This window comes from Condylostylus longicornis, unplaced genomic scaffold, assembly GCF_029603195.1.
Source record: "Condylostylus longicornis isolate FDR11 unplaced genomic scaffold, ASM2960319v2 ptg000040l, whole genome shotgun sequence".
Classification (NCBI taxonomy): domain Eukaryota; kingdom Metazoa; phylum Arthropoda; class Insecta; order Diptera; family Dolichopodidae; genus Condylostylus; species Condylostylus longicornis.
This window is the reverse complement of record NW_026578009.1, coordinates 16,326,417-16,345,439: the sequence shown is the minus strand read 5'-3', so window position 1 is coordinate 16,345,439 and position 19,023 is coordinate 16,326,417. Positions and strand designations below refer to the sequence as shown.

The 19,023-nt window shown below is 24.4% G+C and overlaps 1 protein-coding gene across 1 annotated transcript in view; it reads left to right on the top strand.

Annotated features, from left to right (window-relative positions):
* Positions 1-6,180, top strand: part of LOC129609842 (uncharacterized) — a 32,224-nt gene extending 26,044 nt beyond the window's left edge. Inside the window, exon 6 of the mRNA XM_055521968.1 lies at positions 6,055-6,180. Within this exon, the coding sequence (XP_055377943.1) occupies positions 6,055-6,180 (126 nt within the window). The remainder of the gene's footprint in view (positions 1-6,054) is intronic.
* The last annotated feature ends 12,843 nt before the right edge of the window (positions 6,181-19,023 follow it).

Here is a 19,023-nt window from a genome sequence, read left to right as displayed (position 1 = left end):
GAGATCGGGGTTTTTTCCTATACTGCAATTTTAAATAAGAATTAAAATTTTTTTTTCGAATTGAGAAAGTTAAAGAATTTTTATTGTGCTTTGGATAAAAAAAAATTGGAATTTTTTATATATTCTCTTAACATTTAAATATTTGATTATATAGCTATTTAATGGTAATTGTAATTTAATGGTATACAATTGTACGAATATGTCTTTGAAAAGAATTTTTAAAATTTTGATATTTTAAATATCTTCGCTCTTCTTAAATTCTCTTTTGATTTTATTATTAAAGTTTACGATAATTTCATAATTTAATCGAATTTTCATTTAAGAATTGATGAAATTGAAATGAGTGTCCTATAAATTTATGTTCTTTTCTTATAAGTATCATGTTGCGAATAAAATTTAAATCTCATGCTTGTTGCATTTTTGAATGGGTATTGAAGTTTTCGACTCAGCATTTTTTTAAATAAAATAGATAATAAAATAATTTCATTGTTAATTAAATAATAAAATAATTTTATTGAAACAGGGAGCGAAAATTTTTGCAACACTTTATAGAGTTGCACTTTTCGATTCATAATTTAAATATAAATTAATAATTTTGTAAATTTGAAATTATTTAGATCAATTAAATGTATATGTATATGTATATACTCGTATATATATGCACATTATTGCAATATTTATTAAAAAAATAATTCTATATTATTTGAATTGGAATAACTGTACAACAATTTTAAAAATTGCTTAACATATGTACATGCATGCGATAAATTATTTATTTGTATTATTAAAATTGCGTGCAAATTGAAATTGAAATTAGATATGGAAAAAAATATATGGAATAATTTGAAAATTTTAGTTTTTGCTTTCAAATTGTCAATATTGTTGAGTTTTTTATAAATTTGGTAAAATTTTGTTGGAACCTCTATTAGATTGCAGTGATTTTAAGAATTGTTTTTGTTTAAAAACTAAATTGTACACTTAATACTCAACATAGAAATTTAATGTGTTAAAATATTGGTGCTTTATGTTTTATTTTTTCCTTTTTTCAAATTGAAGGTCCTACTATAAATTTACATATGCTTTGAGAAATTATCATAAAATAAACGTATTTTAATTTGTAGTAATTCGGATTCAAATAATTTGCAATAATTATTGAATTTTAAAATTTTGTTTGAATTTTCCGATAATTAAAAGAAAGATCAAAATTTATTGTTATTTTATTAACTTCAATTTCAGTTGACAAGATGAAATTTTGTTAAAGAGCATAGTTAACCATTTCATTTTTTTTTAAATTGTGTTAAATTTTTGATTTTAATAAGAGGGCAGCCAAATATTAATTGAATTTCGTTCGATTTTCATTAAAATTTAAGGAATTATAACAATAGAATATTTTTATTTTCAACTTCAATATAATTCAATAAAATTGAAATTAAAACCTGAAATTAAATTGAAATTGAAATTTAAAAAAAATTAAATTGAAATTGAGTTAGATGGTTTCTACAAGTGCAACTGTGGCAGAACAATAATTTCTAACTCAACTTTTTTGTGGAAAAATATTTCAAATTGAATCCAAAAATTATTTTTTTAATGTACATGTGTGTAGGTATATATAAGCAATAAAAAAAAACTTGAACATGAAAAATACAAAAATATTGACTTGACGATTTATAAATCATAAATTTATGTTATTTTACTTGTTATACATTTACATATGGATAAAGTTGTATGTATATGCACATTAATGGTACAAGTATACACAGAGTGTATATAAATAATAGGAGTATATTTAATCGATATAATTTCATGATGCAATGAGTTTAATTATAGAAAGAAAGAAATAAAGAAGAAAATCATGTCATTATTCATTTTCAAATTTTTTGTTTTTCCATTAGTTTTTCACTTCATATACATACATATATGTATGTGTTTCTTTCTTTTTTATCATTAAATATTTATTCAATTTAAGTGTTTATAATTAAGTAATTTTCATTTTATTTCAATATATTTTCGATTTGTTGTACAATTTCTTAACGTATTTCAATTTTTAAATAAACCTTAATGTTAATCGCTTTATTTCAGAATTAAATGCGATGAAAAAAATTTTTGAAGAAATTTGTAATTTTCGTTTACAATTCGATTATTTTATAAAAAAAATTCTATAAAGTGTACATTTTATATCTAGTTTCCATACTAACTTTATTGTAATTTGAATCAAATATTTTTAATGGAAAGAATTTGTAATATTAAAAGTCTATATATTAGTTTTATTTAATGTAAAATATTCGCAGTGCAAATTTAAAATGAAATATACTACTTATGTGTTTTGAAATACTTCAAATACATTATATGATTAATTTGAAATGCATTTTATAATTGCAAATTCAAAAGCATATTTGAATTATTATGCTGTATACTATGTGCATTTTACAGGCAATTAAAAATGTTTACTGTTTCATCTTGAATTAAAAAAGCTAAGGGAAAATAAGTGAAATTTAAAATTGTTTAGAGTAAAACTTGTTCTGTATTTTAATAAATTTTAAAATATTTACTTTTTATTGAAATTTTTTTAATTTTTTTTATAAATTTACAAATTTTGAAAACATTAAAAAGAGAATTTTTTATTGTTTTGAATTTACTCCTTAAATTATTGATTCTTATTTTTTTTCTAAAATGTTGTTTGATATCTTTTTATATTTGCATGGGTAGTTCTTATCTCTTTTGATTTATGTTTAATTATTATAACTGTTTATATGTGGGATATAGCGTTAATAATTCAATATAATTTTTGGTTCATAAAGTGGGAAGTGTCTGCATAAGAAACTAAATTATATTGATTTAATATTAATGTTAAAAAATTACTGATTCTATAATTAATAGGAAAAGCAAAAAATTAAAAATTTTAAATGCTGCTTAAGATTTAGTTGGGGTCAGATGTTTTTTCAAAAGTTAGTAATTTTCTTTTTCAATTAAAATGAGTTTCTAGTAAAAGGGAAAATATTTTAAATTTTACTCAAAGTTAAATTATATTTTCCATTTTATTCAATTTATATTAGAATTTTTTATATTTTAATAAAAATTCAAAATTTAACTATCAACTTGCTTGCTTATTTAAAATAATTTAGGAAAATTGAAATTTAAACTTTTTGTACTAGTCCTCTTTATACCTAAAATCCTCTTTATACCTTTATAACTCGAAAACTAATTGAGCTAAGCTCATCAAATTTTCACAAATGAATTATTATAGTAAATGCCAGAACCCTATTTAAATTGGATATGATCAAGGTTGATTGTAGTAACTGCCATACTATTACAAAATTTTTTTTCGACAAATAAATATTTATCCAAATATTATAATTGGATACTTAAATTTATAAGCTGCCCTGAAACTATTAAAGCTACAGAGCTGAAACATAGGCCAAACAAATTTGGTAATGTGGCCATCATTTTTGTAAAACACTTTAAAATTGAATGGGCTTATGTGGTAACTAACATGCATTTGTTAGATTGCATTAGACACAAAAAGCAAGGGGTTATATGAAAGTGTATATCAACTATTTCCGACTTTTAAAATTATTTATTCATACGGGTAAATAGAGTTGACACGTTCAACTATATCTATTCTTGTTTTCTGCAGAAGTTCTGTGAATTGATCCTTTAAAAAATTCCTAAAAATATTAAAAGCATTTGATAGAATATTTTATTTTTTATTTTTTCAGTTAATTAACAATTTGAAAGGTATCTCCTATACAAAGAAATTTGGTTCTAGAAGAGCTGAAAAATCACATAAAAAATTAATGAAAATTGGTTAATTTAATGGTAATTAAAAATTAAGTTGATAAATGGTAACTTCAATGAGTTAGTATTTTCTTGTACTTTTTAGTGACAGAAGCAATGAATCTAAATCTTTGAGAAAAAAGTTTTGTTTTAGAGAAATCTTCTTATACAGCAAGTTTTATTTGTCTAGAAAATTTCAGCTTCCTATAGCGTTGTAATGAATCAAGCTCTTTTCTAACATTAATAATTTAAAAATAATTAAAACGTTAGTTCCTTGGTATTTAAGAAGTTAGTCAAATAGTAATTGTAAAATTTTAGTTAGTTATCTTAAAGCGGTGAAACCATTAACATTTTAAGCCTGTTTTCTTTTTTTATAATAATAAAAATGCCTAAATTTAAAAAAAAATACAATTGTGTTTTTAAATTTAGGCATTTGCATTAATATGGAAATATTTATAAATTTTTTAATGTACGTAACCTATCCAAAAACATTCACCTTCTCAGTAATAAACTAAGTATTTAAAGAAATTTTTTTTTCTTAATTAAATTTTTCAATTATACACGAGTTTATTTTTCTTAGAAAATTTGCTTAAATTTTCATGTTATAACATTCTAAAAAGTTTCTAATTCTTATGTTAATAAAGTTTTCATTGAAAAATTCGATTTAAATAACGGTATTTTCGTTCAAGAATTTTTTTTTTGCTTTTGTATCCTTGCTTTTCTTTCTTTTTAGTTTTAATTTTCAATTAAAAGTTTTCAACCTTTTCAACAGATTCTATCAAATTTTAATGTAGTATCATAATGTTATATAATTTAGAAGCAAGCATGAGTCTTTCAGTTTGTCTTTCTTATTTTTGGTATAGCGCGTGTGCTTTTATGTTCACTAGGTACAAAGTAACAGGTATAAACTGAAATTTTTTATGTAAATTAGAATAAACGCGATTTTTTTATGGGGGGAACTGAAATTATGTTAATCTGAATTTGGGATAATTTTTTTTTGCTATTGTATTTTGTTTGAAAAGTTACGAAGAACAAGTTTAAAAAAATCTAATAGGTTAATTGGTTTTTGATTTTTTTTCACCATAAAATTTCCAATTCGAAAACGGAAAGTTTCTCATTAGCCTAAATCCTTTGGAAAAACAAAAAAAAGTATTGCTGATATTTTCAATTATTAATTTGAAATTTAATTGGTTCATGTTTATTGAAAATTAAAAAAAATGAAATCCAAATTTTAATTTCAATTCTGATCCAACAGGAAGGTTTTTTTATTCAATGATATTTAACCAAAATTCTTATTTTAAATTTATAGACATTTAATTTTTTTTGGGGTTTTTAAATTTGTACAGAAATTGAAGAAAACTGATGACAAAATTTTGTCAAAAATTCTTATTTTAATCCAGCGGAACTCTTATTATTTTCAATTTGAACAACTTATATGTTCAAAGCTTTATACGAGTATAAAAAATTTTTTGAACTAATGTTGATTTCCAGATTTTAAAATTAGATTTTTCTTAATCGTATAGCTGAGATTAAATTAGATTTTATTTCAATATTGTGTTATAGACTTTTACAATTTGCTTTCTGTATAACATTGAGATCTTTTAGAATTATTTTAAACTAAATTGTAAAGTATTTATTTTGCTATAGGATAACCATTGACTAATTAATCATAAAACAAAATATTTAGTATTAAAATTTAGATGTTTTGAAAACTAATTTAAAATTTACAAATTGAATGAAAAAATATTTAATTCAATAAAAATAAATTTCATAATTAAATGTAAAAGTGAAAATTGTTTTCAACTAGAAAAAAAAAGTTAAACATAACGTGAAAATGAAAATTTTAAAATTGATTTATGTTTTCACGTCTTTTCTATTTTTAATTTCAAAATAAATTTTCTTAAATTTTAAAATCATTTAATAAATTAAGTTAATTGTAAACAAAAGAAAGGAAATACGTACCGGAAAATTGAATTAATTTAATACAACAATTTTAATAAGTAATATTTAAATATAAAAATAAAAAATAAAATAATTTTGAATAATAAATGTAAAAATTAATAATTAAAAATTATTTCTAATGTGTAAAATTTTTAAGAAAAAATTATGGCAGATGATAATAAATTATTAAGTTTAAATATTAATTTTAATCAAATTTATGAAAATCTTCATAAAAATTTAAATAATACAAATAATAATAATAATCATAACAGTAATATTAATAATCACAACACAATTAATAATAACAATAATATTAATTCAATAATATTTCAACAACAGCAGCAGCAACAACACCAACAACAATTACAGCAGCAAGAAGAAGACAATTTTAATCTGGAACAACAATTAAAACAACTTGAATTACAACAATTACAATATCAACAATTTAATGGTGCGCTCCTGTGATATTACGTAAAACAGTCAACGGTATGGAAAAAAATAATGTTTTCATTGCACATACGTTAATATTTTTTCTTTCTCATTTTTTGCTTGTGTTTAATTTAATTGTTAATTTTATATTACTTATGTAAGTACAACACAAATCTAATTTTGATTATTTTCAGTTTAAACAAACCTTCTGTGTTTAAGAACATAATTATTCTTATTATTACTTTTTTAAATGCAAATATTATGGAAATATGTATGTGCGGTGCTGTATAAATTTTATTACTTATATGCGTAAATGTTTGTATATTGATTTTGAGATTATTCAGTGGTGACACATTATTTTGTCTTACAGCCCAATTTCTTAAGATTTAAATTTTAAAAACTCAAGTCTTTTGTCGGGACCGTGTTTATTCCTTTCAGCTATAGGATCTCTTGAGGTTCTTGGCATCATGATTTGGTATATGAATGCTATTTCTAAGTCAATCACAAATTTGTGTAAGTTACCGTCAATGTATTTATGTTTTAACATAGATGTCTTACATAGATAAATGGTCCGAGACATTACATTGGAAGAGGTTTGTTTTCAGCTAACAAAGCAAATTCTTTCGCTCAAAAAAGGGAAATCTCAATAGAAATATACATTGTAAATTTCATATTAGCTTTAATTTAACTTTATTAACTATATAGTTAAATATAAATGATCATCGTGCAATGAGAAGCTTTTCATATCCCCATATATTTCTTGTAAGCTGGTATAAAAATTATATTGAACTTATCCTTATCACGACAAATGTAGCACCATGAAGAAAGCATTTCTGGCTCAATAACAAAATCTTGTTGAGAATAGAATTTCAGTCATTTCATGACAAAATGTCAAAGCTTCATGTTTCAAGCTACTGACGGTAAAATGATGTGTTATCGCTGAATTAAAAATACAAACAAACATATTTGCAAACATATAAAATAGTTTCACATTTGTATTTCATTTGTAGAGGGAATAATAATAATGCAAATAAATTTAATGACGCATTTCCCTAAATATTTTTAATGGTGGAAATAATAAGAAGGTAATAATAAAAAAAAATTTAATTCACATCTTTTGTTTTCCAATTATAAATTACTTAAGTTTAGAAATCTTACAAATACATACAAATTGTCATATTTTTTTCTTTTCGTCCTGACTGAGTGAAAATATTAGAACAATAAACTTGCAATTCTCCTTACAGTTATGCAAATTTGTTTTTGCTTGTTGTGCTAACATTTTCGCAAATTTGATTTTATCAAATAAACATATTTTTTTTAATTTTACTTAAGATAACATTTTGAGTTTTTTTTTTGTTAATTTATTTTATTTACATATTTATTTATTTATTTGACAAGTACATTTTATAAAATATTTACATATTTTGATTTAAAATATAATTATTGAAGATTTTAATATTGAATAGCAAATAAATTTTTTTAGGATCAACTGGAAATTTCACTGGTACGAAATCGTACAATTAGTGATTTGAGGAATAAAAAAATTACATGTATGCAAACTTTTTCCTTTACAGGTGCCTTAATTTTTTTTTCACCTTTCATATTATATGATTAAATTATTAATTAATTAAAAATGAAGAACTATATTTAACTTCTCTGAATAAATTTAAAAATATTATTCTTAATATCCCGTAACATCCCGTAACATACTAAAATTGTATAAAATTAAAGAAGTTTAAATTGAAGAAGTGACAAGAGTGAATGAACTTTGCGTATGCATGTCAATGTTGTTATTTTTATTAGATAAATTTTCTTATACTTTAAAAATGTGTTCTTTAACTTTCGCCACCACTTTTAAAATATTGTCATACATTTACATGTTCATGATTAATAGATGTTGGATAACCTTATTTCGAGTAAATGGAATAGAAGAGAAAATCAACTTTAGCTCTAAAACTACAAAATTTGACCTTGACTAATTCGATATTTCTGTTAAATAGATTTCAATTTTTTTTGAACATTGAAATTATGAACATTATTTGTAATTATTGTCAAAGGTTTGAACGATTTATGTTTCATTAATTGTGTATAAAATATTTTGTCTTCAAAAATGTATATAAGTATATTTACATAGAAAATGTCATCAAAGGATAAGTAAGATAAACAATGTGCATACATAGTTTATTCAATACTTGTAAAGAATGATTTTTAAAATAGAATTAGCACCTATAATAATGTCTTTTAATATTCTGTAAAGTAGTCTGATATTTTCTGAGAGGAACCCTTATTTAGATATACAAGATTTAGATATTTAGATTTTCTATTCCAGAAAATTTTAATAGTTTGGTTTTGCGAAGAATTAACAATTTCACTTTTATAATAGGTTTAAGAAAATTGAATTTAAATACCTGTTTTAAGGTTATTGAAATCGAATATGAAGTTTGTAAAGTAGCACTTTTTAATTACAGTGAAAATATCACTTTTAAACATAATCAACATATTCCAAAGATTGCATAAATTTTGCATGAAAAAATAAAAAAGTATTGAAAAATACTTTGCAGTTTCGTGTGGAGTTAACTTGAGAGGGGGTGGAGGTGGAAAAAAAGTTTCTTCTAAAGAAATGAAAAAGAATTGTTAGTGTCTAAAAGCGGCTAAAATTTCAAACTCCTACAACTTACTGTTTAGAAGAAAAATTATATCAAAAAATGAAAAAAAAAATGGATTTTGTCTTTTTAATTCTCAATTATGCTGTACCACTGTAGAAGAAAGCCATTACTTTTCTGTGTTTGCAATACTCAAAAAATGTTTATGGTTTGTGAAAAACAAATAGTAAATCTTACGAGGGTTATAATTTTAGAGCGACGGAAATAGGTAAAATTTTTTTTCTACGGAAATAACTTTCTAGTGAAGATTTATTTACATATGAAGTTTCAGCTTACTATTCGAAGGGGTGTAGAGTGAAACTAATAAGCACTTTTTAAAAATTTTTTTTAGAAAACTGTTAAAAGAGACAGCGAAGTCATGTCAATGACGATTTTATTATTTGAAGCTTTATTCATCTCGTATTTCAAAACTTTGCGTTTAATAGCTAGCTGAACATAAAGTGCTCTTGAAATTGGTAAATTAGTTTCAAAGTTATTGGAAATCTTTTAAAATTGCTGTAGTTGTACAAAAATTAATTTTGAATTTTTAAAATTCGTATTAATTATTCACTAATTGGATTTCAGTTTAAAATTTCATTTACCAAATATTTTTTACAAAATTTATAATTTTACATAACTAAACCATTTTATATAACGAATTCATTTAAATTGTTTCATTAAATTAAGTTGAAAATTTCGTTAATTGAAATAACGTAATAAAAATATATATGAAAATATATGGAACTAACGCTTCATGCATATACGGTGTGTACGCATGACATACTCCATATGACCTAATTTACAGTCACTGAAATAATTTTATTTAATTAAAGAGAATCATTAAAATATAAAATAGACAGAAAATTAAGCTTAAACATCAATTAGCGTCAATATTTATGTACATAAATGTGTCGTTGAAAAGGCAATAATGAAAGATTTATAATTTGAAAAAATTCTGTTTTTAATTTTTGTTTTTTAGACATAAATAAAATTATAAATGAAATTTATTGAAAAGAAATTTTTTTTTTTGGTGAAAATTTATCGTCCAATTCGGCATTGGTTGATTTAAGGTATTCGTTGGACGTTTGTAATAGGAAATGTTATCCATTTTTCTGACATATTTCTTTGGCTGCATACAGGAATATCGATTGAAGCAGTATGACTTATAAATTTGTTTGATATACATATTTCACTTACTAAATAAACAGAACTTATGATTTTCTTTTGCAGAACAAGAATAGCTTTTTTGCAATATGAGAATAGAACGAGAAAGGTTTTTAACATAATTATGCTTTGGTGCTTGTGTTCTTTCTTACACTAATATCAATACAAATTGATTTCAAAGTCAAAGAATACTTTTTTTTTCTTGTTCACTCCACTTGGAAACATAGGGCTTCTATGCAGACTTTCTAACAAACTTGGTTCTGAGCCAATTGTTATTTTTGGATCCATGTGGCCTCAATTGTTATTTTTGAGGCCTATTTTTCTTGCACCTTGTGGGTTCTATTCTAGCGTTTGTTTCACCACGGAATTATTGTTTTTTAACAAGGTGTGACCAATTTACCTCCAATTTTGCCTTCTGATCTGTGTTAGAATGGGTTTTTGTGCTGTTAATCCCTACAGTTCTGTGTTGGTTATGCGCCTTGGCCAGAAGATTTTATAGATGATACGGAGTTACTTGTTGACATACACCTGTATTTTTAAATATCTTTTTTGTTGAACCTCTATGCTTCACTGACATATAGGATTACAGGTTTTACACATGCTTTGAAGATGTTGATTTTTATTTTTTTGCATAGTTGTTTTGATTTCCACATCTTGTGAAATGCAATCTTCTAATTACCTCCCAGTATGTCTTCAAGTGTCCTTCGGTTTATTTTGTTCTGCATGTCTCAGCGTGAGTGAACTGGCGATTACACTATATCGTCTACATAATCCAGATCCTCCAGAATACTTTAACTTTGAAATATGTTTTGGTATAATTTTAAATTTCACATAAGTCTCTAATTTAATCGTGTTATTTTTTTTCAGATTTTCATGTATAGAATTTCTATTATTAATAAATAAAGTTATTAATGTATACATTTAAATATTGCATTAAATTTGTAAAGTCGTTTAAATTCATAAAATCTGCAAAATCAACCCACTTAAATTTTAATGCTTTATGTGATTTCAAAATGAAAATGGTTCTTTGGTTTTCTCTTATATTGAACTCTCTTCAATATAAAATTGAAATATAAAATTGAAGAGTAGCCAAGCAAAATACATTAAAATAATTTAACTCTTCTCAGTCTCCTCCTATTTTCCATATTATCAGAATAAACCAAAGAGGTTTTGTAATTTTCTTTTAAAAAGTTTTTCCTATTTTGCTTAAGATTTTCATTAAAAATTTCAAAATAAAAATATAATCAAAAAACATTTTCTTATACTCGTATTTTTGCATATCAATTAGGCATGAATTTATGTATGTACACATATGTTTGAATTTTCCAAGCTTTCACAACTTAAATTTTCATCATAGTTAATATTTTAAATATTTGATTTCGTATGTAGGTACCTGCTTCTTTATTTTATTAAAAAAATTCCATGTTTTAATGTAATCTCTAATTGATGTGTTCAAATTGCATGCATATGGATTCACCTACACAATGCTATACATACAACATGTATAAATTTTATTCACTCGTGCCTTTTATAATTTGTAAGAAACCTAAATAAAACCAGAAAATGCATTTTCAATTAAATAATACTATTCTTTTACAATAGAGATGATGATAATTAAGCCTACATTTTTTGATGAAAAAAACATTAGGGAATGTAGGAAAATATAGTTAACCAAATTATATATACGTACATAAATACATATTTAAATATGGAATGAACTGGCAACGAGAATGAGGAAAAGGAAATCAGATTCACAAAAAACAAATCACACAAGTATTTTAGAATGTTTTAAATTTGATTTGTAAATGTTAAAATTTTTTTATTTTAAATAAAAGTTCGAGTTCGAATTATCTGCAAGTGTTAGAATGTAAAATGAATATGCATATGTATATGTAGGTTTAAATTTTAAATGTAAATCTAGGATTATTTGATTTTGACGGAATTTAGTGTGAAATTTCACATCAAGCCTTTCCATGTTTATACCTATTTCTAAGTTAACTCGGTAAAAGATTAAATATTTAAGTTTATATAAGTTTACTTTATATAATCTTTTTATAATAAAAGTAAATAAATAATTCTATCGAAAGACCAGTATATAAAGCAAAAATGGATATCAGCTTAATGATTTGGAATTAAATCACAATAGCAGCGATTTGATGAAAGCAAAATCAATACTGAAAAAATTTTCTTTTTGATATGGTTCTAGATTCAATAATTGTTTGCCTGATCAATTGTATTTTGCTGGTTTTCTTTTAATTTCATAAAGTAAAACCGCGTTCGTATTATCACATTTAGCTAACATGTAAAGAATGGAATTTAAAACCTCTAAACAAGATTACAAACATCAATAAAAATTTAAGAACACAAGAGTTATAAAAGTCAAAACTATGATTAATACATAATTGTATATTTTTTCTTCTAATTTGTTTTCTATTGTTTTTATTATTGAAAAGTTACATGAACCTTCTTTATCAACCCCCATTCCTTTCATTTGTCTTTATAGTCAACATTCATTATTTTTTATACATAAAAAAATTACGACTTAAACTTATAAATAAATTTTATTTTCACAAAATTACATATGTACATACCCGGACAAACGTACATACATGCATATATTTAGATAAAAGAAATACTAAAATTACACAACGTTTATGTGAACGAATGTGTGCACGTGTGTTAGTTGTCTATTATATTATATATTCATATACTTATTTGAAATTAAAATATAGATAAATAGGTATACGTATATCTTAAAGTACGTAAATCTGATATTAAGAGCATAATTCGAAATTTTGATATAGAGAAGAGCATTTGTTCTTTTTAATCGACCGCATTGCATACAATAAGATCCATACACGTTAAGAGACGGGAATGCATTTCTTTATGCTAGCGAAGCGTAAATAAGTTACTTTCAGCAAAATATCTGTTTGTGTGTCAATCTGTCTGTTGGTCAGTCGATCTAGTCTGTCTGTGCATTCAAATATAATAAATTATTTCGGCTGTACCAAAATTTTTGATGAAATTTTTAATGATTAATGATTTTTTTTAATGGATAATTTTTATTTTAATTATTTTAAGAAAATAATTTCGTCACATTTTCTATATATGATCTACGATATCTGTTACATGTAAAAAAGCCATCTAACTTTTCAACGAAATTATGTACCAGCAGTTGGACTTTTAGTACAGACAAAATTTTGCTCATATACAGAGAAATAATAAATCGATTTATTGTTTTGACTGTGGTGGATAAAACAATGAATCAACAATTCTTTTTTGAAATGCTAAGGCTAAGAAACCGTACGAAATGAATAAACGGTGATTTCTTATAATTATTCAAAAAATATGCACTGCTGTTGGTTATGTGCTGATCACAGCAGATTTTTTTTCTTAGATTTTATTTATCATCACATCATCATCATCAGCGCAAAACAAAAAATAACAGCAAAAAAAAAACTCAAAACAAACATGCATACATGAAAATTTCACATTGAAATGAGAGGAGCCCAATTTAATATACAAAATAACAAAGTGAACAATAATTTTTGACATAGGAAAACATATGACGTTACAAAAAAATGTTTATATTTTATTGTTGTTATTGTTTTTGTTTCGTTCTCGTTCTTTTTACATTTCTATACCTATGAATAATAAAAACATGAATTTGACCTTGAAAATACAACGATTCAACCTACCCTGAATATCACTTAATTTTTTATTATTATTGTTGTTAGGTATTTGAGATTCTTTATATGCATGTATATGTATGCATATGAATGTGTATGTGTGTGTGGATATGGATATGCATATGTATATGTAGTAGTTTTTTGTTATTGCTTATATTTTCACCTAGTAAGAACATAATCTTTCACCACCCTTCCTATTTTATTTTTATAAATTATTTGTTGAGTTATATGGATACGACGTAACATATAACACCTCTAAATACTCGTATATGTACTCGCATATTTCTGTGAAGTTTTATTAAACAAACATAATATTTTTACTATATTATAATGCAAAAAATAATTCTTACTTAGTTGGAAATTACATTATAATATTGATAATGTAATTTAGCATAATATTCTTCATTATAAATTTTGATAGTATTTTATAATTTGTTTTAAAATTCAAACACTTGGTTCTATGTAGTATTCTCATCTGTGGTGAAAATTGAGGTGAATGCTATTAACAATTCAATTTATCGAATTTTCATTAAATTTCAATATTGTTTGTATACATTTGGAATGTGAATGATCTCCAAATTCAATAAACTTACTTAACCCCATATATTTTTAATTGAATCTCACCGAAACTTTTTAAAAATACTAAAAAGCAATCAAACTAAATCGAATTAAATTAACATTCAGAATGAAAAGAGCAATTTATTGAATTATAATATTATCTAATGATTAAAATATTGTATCCCGTTTGTTAAGTATGTGCAGTTTAAAGCATTTTTAGCATTTGTAAATTCATATTTTCTGACTAACGACTAAATATAGCAATTTAATGTATTTGAACACGTCTTAAAACTTGTTCACACTTTGTCAATAATACTTTTAATATGACTTCATGCAATAACTATTGATTTTTCAAAAAACTATTTTAAACTTTCTAATTCACTGATCGAACTATTTTCCTATATCCAGTTAGTTTTACCACAAGGTAACTGTTAGTATATATTTTGCAATTGGATAGTGCCAAATATGGTATTCACTTTTATACTGAAGAATGATTAGCTGAACAATTTTTTATTAATCTTTTGTTTTCAATATACTTAACATAAGTAGGTATATAGTACAGTTTTTTGTTAATTTTTCCATTGGAAATCTACAAAATTTCTTAACGTTTGCGTGTAGGCATGTATATACAATACAGTTATGTATGTATACACAAAAACAAGCAAATTTTATTATTTTGTGTAATTATTTAATTCAAAATGTATAAAAGAGTTTTTTTTTTATAAATATGAGGCTAATATGAACAGATAGCAAAGAATAAAAGTCAAATAAAAAATTTTTTCTCAATATTGAATTATTTTGGTTAATTTTTTCTCCTATTCTCTAGTTTTGCACATTTATTTAATTAAGAATGTATAGGTAAAATTTGTGCTTGTTTGTACGATACTCCATGGTGGAATAAGTAAAATTTAGTTAAGAGCAATAGAATACTTTGCTTAAAAGAAAATGAGAAATGTTAATAGTTTCTCTTGAGAAGGTTATGTGAGATAAAATGAATAACGAAAAAGATTGTACTTTCAAGATTTTTCAAGTTGATCTTTATTATAATAGTTATTTACATATATAAAATAAGATGAAAATTTTGCTAAAATAATGCTAATGAAGAGCATAAATAAGGTTTAGAAAAATCTGTCAAATTTGAAAAAACGCTAAAGTACCTGACTAGAAAGAAACTATTTAGAATTGAAAGCCGTAAAAACTTCACGGAATTTAAATATTTTTAAACAGTGTGAACCTGTCTATGCTAATCGAAAAAAAATTGTCATTCTTCTTTTGGTTTATCAACTCACGACGAAAAACTCACGTGCACTCTACCTTATAAAAATAAAGTGTTTTCTCGATAGGTTTTTTATTTTATTCAATTTATAAATTTAACACTTATTCTCAACACACTGGTTCTCACATTTTTAAAAAGTTAAAAAGTAAAACCAAAAGTAAAATTGGTTGGAGTAATAGGACCCAGAACCGTACATGTTTTTTAGACACAATTAAAACCTATTTTTAGCACTTTTCCAAAAAAATTTTGAAAAAGGGTTCTTATTAGTTTCACTCTGTCCGTCCGTCCGTCCGACCGTCCGTCCGTCCGTCCGTCCGTCCGTCCGTCCGTCCGTCCGTCCGTCCGTCCGTCCGTCCGTCCGTCCGTCTGTCCGTGTGTCTGTTTACAAAACTTCTACACCCTTGAAGATAGAAAGCTGAAATTTTGTATGTACATAGATCTTTACTAGAAACTTATTTCCGTAGAACAAAATTTTTACCTATCTCCCCCCTTCTAGAAGTTATACCACCCCAAAACCTTAAAAATGGCCATTTTTAACTATTTGTTGCAATGAAACCATAAGCATTTTTGAAATTTTGCAAACGCATAAAGGCAGCGGCTTGCTTCCCCTAGCGCGATATACTATAGCTAAACTTTAGAAAAACAAAATGGCCGTTCAAATTTACCGTTATCTAAAGTCTTTTTTTTCCAAATTTTTGATTTCGTTTTTCTTCTAGACCCCAGCCTGTAGAAGCTTGAAATTTTAGGGGCTTATACACATTAACAAATAGTTCATTTCTTTAGAAGAAAATTTTTTTCCATCTCCACCCCCTCTCAAGTTATCGCCTCTTGAAATTTGTAAAATTTGAATTTTTAGCGCCTTATATTTCCAAAACCGCAAACGTTTTCAAATTTCTATAAACATAAAAAGCTAGCGGTAAATTCCGTGACATTATAATTATTTTTCTTAACTCACACAATTAACCCTTAAAATCGAGCATTATGTTAACCCCTCTTTATATTAATTTTTGCTTTATTTCAAAGATTGCTTGAATGCATCATCCTAAATATATGCAATCCTGGAAATAGTTAAATATGAATGAAAATAATTTTAATAGTGCGGTAGGTATGCATAGACTGTATTTAAAAGCAGAATTTTCACTTGTTGAAGGGAAAAGTGCTACAATACAAACCATTGGTTTGACCCAACTTTATTGACATTTAACTTCAGTTTATTTTTAGTATTCTGTGTTTGAGTGTATGGAATTTTTTTTTCAAAATTTATGACAAAAAAAGTAACAAAGCTTGAAGTGTTATAAGATTAATATTGCAAACGTGACTTCTACTTAGATTATAACTATGTGCTCATCACAATATATGCAGAACGAAAATATTATGTATAGAAACACACGCGGAAAAACAGAACATATATGAAAGGCACAATTGCAGAAAACAAACTTTTACGTTCTACTAAAGTATTATCAATTTATGTGTGTAGTAATTTTGGCTTTACAAAATATTTTATAAAAAAAATTATTTTATTTGTACTTATTTTTGCCTCCCCAAGAGACAACAATCGAACATGGAAGCATTCTACTATGAAATTTATTTTATTTTCATTTTATATTCATATGAAAAGAGATTTTTATCTGGAATGCATTCAAAATTTGCATTAAAAATTTGATTATACACAGAAATAATATTTATACTAAAAATACTATGTATGAATTTTAATACATTTGGAAAAACAGAAAAAAATTTTAATGTTCATGTGATCAATTTCAAAAACTTGGCAAAAAAATTTTAAAGAAATATTCATTCGTCTGCTCTTTCATATGCGGAATTTCTGTTACGCCTGTTTACAAGTACTGCCAAAGCAGTAGAATGAAAATTAGTTTTGCTACTTTAAAACATTGTAGCTGTGTATTAGAACGTCATTTATATGCAGCACACGTATTTTCTGCACATGTAATTCATTCTCGAATTTAACTGTTATTTTAAACTTGTTTATTTTTGTCGGTTCTCAAAATTAAACAACTTCTCAAAATAAAACAATTTCTTATCATTTACTTTTCGAAATCATAAATTTTATGTCACGTTACAAAAATATTATCCTTAAATGTCCAAACCAACTTAATTACCAGTGTAATACCGCTTTTGCACTTGCGTATACTTACTCGAAATATTTCTTTAGCATTTCTCTTTAATGTATACAATAAAATATAGGAGCACGAGAATAATTTTTTTGATCTTTCTAAGCCATAAAGCTTTACGTTTAAACATAAAAGTATGAAAGTGAAATGTGCTATTTTACAAGTCATAGGTTCATACAACCACATTTTTTTTACATAATAACAAATAATGTGCTTTTCTCAATGAAAATCATACTTGGCAAATACTGACAAATTATATATTTGAAAAAAATTATTATTAAACTAAGTCTTTCTTCCATGAGATTAAATTATAATATTATTATTTTATATCTAATTTAAACAACGTACTCATATAATTCGAATGGAAAAATTTATTTACTCCTACATATGCGATATACACACATACATTTTTGCATGATGTAGTTATAAATAATTTACATATTCTGTTTACTGTACTTATAAATAAATTTTTCAAGAATTATTGTATCTAAAGTGAATTAAAATACATTAAGCTAAGGGATAATGTCAATCTAAATAATTGATTGTAAAGGGATATGGAATTTTCTTTTTTGTAATTTTGAATTTAAATTTAAATAAATTTAATAAATTTATTTTGTTTATAATGTTTATAATCCTAACTATATGCGTTGAGGTATGAAATAATTTAACCTCAAACATTTTTCAAAATGGCAGCAAAATTGGTAACGTAATGAATTTTAGTGACCCTGGAATGCCTTTTGTTTCATATTATTGATTGATGTATGTATACTTATAAAGCTTGTACATTGAAATCTTCTGCATGCCTTATAACTTATATCTTAAACCCAAAATTTATGGTTTTACAATTTCGTGTGGTTGAGAGTGCGAATAAAAGTATTAAGAAAGAATATTGAACATTAAAATGCCATTTAAAGTTGATTTATTACTCATATATACGTACATTTTATGTGTAAGGATGCGAAATCGATTTTAATGGTTATTAACCTATTCAATGAATTCAAATTCAATTTTATGGCGTAAAAGTATAAAACCAAAATCGATCAAAATAAATGAATCCGGAATATTCGTATTAACTTAAAATATTGTCATTTTATAGAAGCTTTATTATACAACGCTAATTTTGACACTGAAATTAATGTAAGTATGTATATAATGATGTTCCCATTACATGTACATATATGAGACACCAAACAAATAGTAAGCAACACAATAAAATAATGGTTTTGTATTATACTTGTAATATGCTTAGGAGCGCTTCATTTTTTATTTTCGCTTTCTAATGTTAAAAGAATTTATCGAAATTTTTCCAATTATTCAATGCTAATAGATAATTTTCTAATTTTTTATTAAAATAATTGTAAAATAATATTATTTTATTAAATAATATTTTATTAAAATAATACCTAACGCTTTTGGCA